Below are 6,028 nucleotides of genomic sequence, written 5' to 3'. Positions count from 1 at the left end.
CGTGATTTATGAACAACCTCACATAGAGAAACTTAACAGTTTCCTTGATAAAACAACAGCTCAACACTTCAATCCAAGGATGGAGGAGCCCGTGAGGTAAAAACGTAGGGGCTGTGATGTGTAGCGCCCCTCCCCATGAGATTGTCCGTCCATGCGAACCTCGGACGATCACGGTATTGTCATATTGGGGGATGGCGGGTCTCCTCACTGCGGGGTTCCCTCAACACAAGGTTGCAGCGACTAAACAAACTGCCCGGCATTAGTCAGAAGCTGCTAAGATGACCACAGCCCACAGCAGAAGAGGTGGAGAGAAGCTTCAAGGCGGGAAAGATGAAGTGTACAAATGCCGGATGCGGAGAAATGGAAAAAGAAAAACAGCGAGAGGATAAGTCAAAACACCTCCACTTCTCACTTCTCATCGCTACCTCGAATTTTCTCATTTAAGGTCCCGCACCCCCATGGGCTCACGTTTCTTCCTCTGGTTCTCACAGCAGAACGGGCAAAGCCGCCACCCACCCGTTCGAGAGCCACACAGGTGGCTGGAAGGAGCGGCCGCCGCCGCTGGGACTCACCGGCTCGTCGCGCCGCCACTTATCGGCCGAATTGGCTGGTTTGAGACCAGGTCTCCGGGAGTCGTGTTCCGGAAGGCCGTAGCATTCGATCTCCACAGCGACGCTGCGGTGGTCGGAAACAAGAGGAGTACGACCACCGTCCCGGCTTCCGTAGGCGGACGGCTCTGCGGCCCCGGATGTTGATATGCTGCATGCCCCGGAAACGGTGGCGGGAGACCCAAGGGGGCGGAGGCGGCGTTGCCGGGCTCTCCGGAAGGAGACGTGGCGGTTGTTGGGATCCCGGCTGCCTGGGAGCGTTGTAGTCCCGCCGCCTCCTTCTCCTCCTACTCCTCCTACTGCTCCTCTCCTCTTTGGGCAGAGGAGGTTTGGTGGCGGCTGGAGAAAGCGGCAGCGGAGGATGGAGGAAGGAGGCGGCGGCGTGCGAAATCTAGTCCCCGGTGGGCCGGTGTTACTGGTCCTTTGCGGCCTCCTGGAGGCGTCCGGCGGCGGCCGAGCGCTCCCTCCACTCAGCGATGACATCCCTTTCCGAGTCAACTGGCCCGGCACCGAGTTCTCTCTGGTCAGTGCCCTCACAAAACCCGCAGCCATCTCCCCTTCTCCTGGCACTAAGGGTTCGGCCTTATCCCTCGGTTTTCTTTGCTTTCCCCGCTCCCCCCACCTCCTCTGCAGGCGCTTACCTTCCCCAAGCCAAAGCTCCTTTTACTCTGCGTTCTTTCATTCATTCATTCACGCATTATGTGGATGTGCCCCTCATGCTAAGCATTAGGATTCCAGCGATCACCTGTTTCATTCTGTGGCGGTAGAACTTATTTCCCAAAACTCCCATCCTTTGGAAACAGCTTTCTTAGAATCATGTCAGGTGCATCTATTCATCTTCCTTTGGAGAATCAACTGCAGCTCTTCCTCTACCAGCAGCCTTATTTCCTTCAGTATTACACACCACCCTGCCCACACAACCGTACTGCAAACGTGAGTTCCCTGTCTCATATTTGTTCTTCCTCTCTTGTATATACATAGACATACACAAACCAGGGAACCTTTTTCTCTAAAGTCGTTTCCGAGAGGGATATTTGGCCTGTAAGATGTGAAGGATCCTTTATGCAGAAAATCCTTTACAGTTTTAATGTACTACGACGATTTAAGACCCCAGAACATGAGATTTTTGTGGTGAGTTTTCCTAGAGAACATATTTATAAACTCACGGGAATGAAAGTTCAATTTTGGGGGAGTGGACTGCTGAAAAGTCTTCCTCTTCATGTGTAGCTGCTTCAGGCCAAAAAAAATCGTGTTCTTATGAATCCATATATTAATTCAGTTATTTCAAACTGAAGTTCTGGAAAAAGCAAAAGTTAAAAGAAATTCTTGTTCCAATTACCTGCATTCATTCAACTTGGGAGACTATGTTATTATATTGTTTTAATTACTATTTCATTGAGACATTAATAAGTGATACCATGATGTGAAAACAAGATTAATCAAGTTAACGGATGTTATCATTACCTTGCAGCTTTCTGTTTGCAAATATTAGTTTTTGCTTATATCTCACACCTGGTCTGTTTCTTCACCCTTCTGTTCTCCCATTCTGATTGTTCACTGGTTTTTGAATTTATCTAGGTAAATATTTCTCTGAGAAGTCAGGTTTATTTTTGTATTAATACCATGAAATATTGGTATCTTAAAATATCTGTATAAAATTTTGTCATAAATCAGATATAATTTTAGCAGGTTTGGGGTGAGAATACTTTAATCTGACTTTTGTTGTTGTATCCAAAGAATGCACTTGGAACGAACATGGCAAATGTTTAAAGAATGTGGTCATTAAAATGTTTTACTTTTGCATCTGTGGTTTTTTTAATTGAAAAAAGCACACTGATATGTGGCCCTGAGAAATTATAAACCTATGAGTAGATAACTAAAACTAACTGTTTAGAGGTTACTACCAAATTGTTATTCAGTTTTCTTTGTGGCACTGATGTTTGCTGGCTAAAAAGAGATTATGGGAAAAGATCCCAGTTTTAGTACACCAAGTTTTCACATCTCTATCAATTTTATTTTGAAATTTTGTTTTTAATTTTCTTTGGCAATGCAACATAATCTAAGATGGGCACATTTGAAGATTTAGGGAGAAAAATTTTTTTCTCTTTTTTTTTAGAGATGGGGTCTCACTCTATTGCCCAGGCTGGAGTGCAGTGGCTATTCACAGGTATGAAGATAGTTGGTATAATATAGCTTCAAACTCCTGGGCTCTAGCAGTGCTCCTGTCTCAGCCTCCTGAGTAGCTGGAACTACAGGTGCTCACCACTCCTGGCTTTTTTCTCTTTTTTTAAGTTTGAGTTATTTTGTGAAAAATCTAGAGCCATTTCTCTATGAATTGGCAAAAGGTCTATGGCGCCCATGCAAAAATAAGCCACAATAGTCCCTGTCATTGGTCTTTTGATTTTTTTTATTACCTCTATAATCTTAATGCTTCCCTTCTCTGCTTTAATTGAAACTACTGCCCTCCTCACCTGGCACTGCCATTTTTTTTTTTTTTTAATGAGCCAGTTGGTTGGACATTTGTATCTAAGCAGCTGTGTTAAGTAGGATAAGGTTTTTTGTCTACCATCGGAGACTGGATTAGAAGATCCGAATTTTTTTAAGCTTTAGAATTCTTCTCTGCTTTAAGTCATCTTCCCGTTCAGATATATGAAGACAATATGTAATCTTTTATAATCTTGCTTTCAAATTTACTTCGAGAAACTATTAAGCACCAAAATGTAAATTTTTTCTTGTTTACATTAACCAGTTAATATTCTTTGCTTGCTAGTTTTTACCATTCAGTTTTTTATGTATATATTTTCCTTCCAAAATATCATCTCTGTCATTATGTTTAATTATTCATTGCTTAACATAGTTCATGGATTTCACCAAATTGAACCACAAAATAAATCTAATTTCCTGTGTACTTCTATTGTTAATATAGTTTATTCCTACTCAAAAACTTTCCCCAAGCACTACTCTTGGAAAGAATGTTGATCCAACTCCATGATTTACAACATGTCATGTACATTGACAGATTGTTATCGCTGAGTGTATTTTACAGCTTCCCCCAGGATAGAAGTTTTATCTCTCATCCTCTAACAGTGTTAATTCCTCCAGACCCATTCTCCCATGCCAAGAGTTTTAAATTCCTTAACTTTAAGGTATCCCAACCCCTTTGATTAGTTTCATTATATTCAAATTTGACTTTATATGACATCACTAATAGATATTACCTCTTATACTGAAAATAATTTGTTATATGAAGTTTTTTATATTCTCTGTAATTCTGTATATTCAAAATTCATTATATTTTTGTTTTCTTAAATGACCTGTTTTACAAAATCAGAAGCATTTTAGTAGTAGATCAAAATTTTTAACTTAGAAAATCACAATCATAACATTTTCTCAGTAATTTGTATTACCAAAAAGTAGGGTAAAATTTGTTAACATTATACCTTGTGATCTCAGTAAGTGACTCATTATTTCAGTGAAGAATTTTTGGATAGAATTGCTATGTGGTCTATTTTATTGATGAGGAAAGCAGCCCTTCCTAAACTAATGAAAGACAAATCTTTGCACCAAGAATTGTCTTCTTTCTTTGCTGTGGTTCTACACAAGCAATTCCTTTTTCCATCATTAGCATTTTAGTGAACATTTTAGTAGATAAGTCAATATTGCTGTAAGCTTCAACTCTGAATATCAGAGTTATAGATACTGCACAATAGACATGAATACATTCAAGTCATTTGCTATAGTCCACCTTCATTACAGTACAGAAATGATTTGACAAGACTTCAGGCCATTCATTGCTAAGTGAATGCAAATCATGCTTTGCATAGCTCACTATCATATATTCTGTTATATAAGGAAACATAGCTAGATAGTGGTATATATCTGATATAGCACTATCAGATATATATTTGAAAAAAATTGAAAGGCATTACTAACATTATGTCTTATAACAAATTGTTGGTACAACTGAATAAATGTTTCTATGGATCCCTTTATCATAACTTTGGCTTTGCAACTGTTACTTTCCAATCTCTTTGATTTTTCTCATCACTTATAATGGCCTTTTAAACAAGACTCCTTTGCCATAATCCAGAAGTCTACATAGTAATATTTAAAAAGTTGATAAAAGCTGATTCAAATTATTATATTAAGACAGTTAAGAGCACACAGAATGTGGAACCAGTCTGCTGCTTCTAGCTGTGTTACCTTGGACAAATTATTTAAGCTCTGCGGATCAGTGTTCTTTTCTCTAAAAATGAGTATAATGCTTATTTGGAGGATTAATGAGTTAATAAATGTAAAGCATTTAAAACAGTACTGTCATAGAGCTAATGCAGCTAGTACTTATTGCTTTATTGTCTTATAAAAACATTGCTTTAATTTGCATTTGTGTTTAAGATTACACTGGTGACTAGTAATACTGGTTTTCTTATAGTTAAGAGTCGATATTTTTAAATTGAGAAAAGAACAAAGGTACTTATTAATAAGAAGTGGTTCTTTCTTTGCCAGAAATAGCCAAATAGTACATTAATTTCACAGTACTATAAGAAGAGAAAAGTAAAGAGAGAATGGAATTATTGTAGAACATATATCATAAAACCTGAAAATCTCTGCCTTAGTAGTTAATATCACATTTGCTATCAGAAAGCAGAGATTTCTTTTTACTAAAATAATATCAGTTATATTAATTTAAGTGTTCATTGGAATCATATCAGATCATATGAACCAATATGAATGTATTTGGTTTTAAATTGTAAAAAGCTTTAAGGGTAGTTTTGTTGATATATTCCAGGAGTCAGCAAACCACAGCTATTGTGCTGGCCAACTACCTACTTTTAAATAAAGTTTTCTTAGGACATAGCCATGTCTGTTTGTTTACATATTGTCCCTGCACTTTGTTGCTAGAGTGACAGAGTTGCAACAGAGACCATTTGGCCCACAAAACCTAAAATATTTACTCTCTGTCCCTTTACAGAAAAAGTTTGCTGACCCCTGATATATACTAAAAAAAGTTAAGTCTGCACAAATGAACCATAGTAATTTTGCTTTTAAAAATGAATCTATTTATGGATAAATTCATACATTCTCCAAATATGAAAAATACTGCATTATATTATGTTCTAGTGTCCCATCCAACAAAATTAACAGTACTGCAAAGTGCTGTGAATTGTTACATGTAGATGGTAATTGCTAATAGCAGTAATAAGTATTCAATGATGGTGTATCTGTGAACATTCATTGCCTCTTAATGCTTTTTAATCAACATTTTAATGTCAGCCTATTGCATTACGGCTTTTTTCTTTATACTCCAAAGTTTATTTTGTTCATTTTTTTCCTATTATTTTGTAATACCAGCACACAATCTGTTGTATTCATTTTGTCCTTCAAAAATATGTAATATTTTCCCTCCATTTGAAAACATG

General features: G+C 38.2%; 1 protein-coding gene across 1 annotated transcript in view; it reads left to right on the top strand.

Annotated features, from left to right (window-relative positions):
- The first annotated feature begins 770 nt into the window (after positions 1 to 770).
- ERLEC1 (endoplasmic reticulum lectin 1) overlaps positions 771 to 6,028 on the top strand; it is a 39,851-nt gene continuing 34,593 nt past the window's right edge. The window contains 1 exon segment of the mRNA XM_012649841.1: positions 771 to 1,131. Within this exon segment, the coding sequence (XP_012505295.1) occupies positions 970 to 1,131 (162 nt within the window). The 5' untranslated portion in view covers positions 771 to 969.

The sequence above is a fragment of the Propithecus coquereli genome, unplaced genomic scaffold (assembly GCF_000956105.1).
Source record: "Propithecus coquereli isolate 6110/MARCELLA unplaced genomic scaffold, Pcoq_1.0 Scaffold305, whole genome shotgun sequence".
Taxonomy (NCBI): Eukaryota; Metazoa; Chordata; class Mammalia; order Primates; family Indriidae; genus Propithecus; species Propithecus coquereli.
The sequence above is the reverse complement of the archived record's forward strand: the minus strand, read 5'-3'. Positions and strand labels throughout refer to the sequence as shown.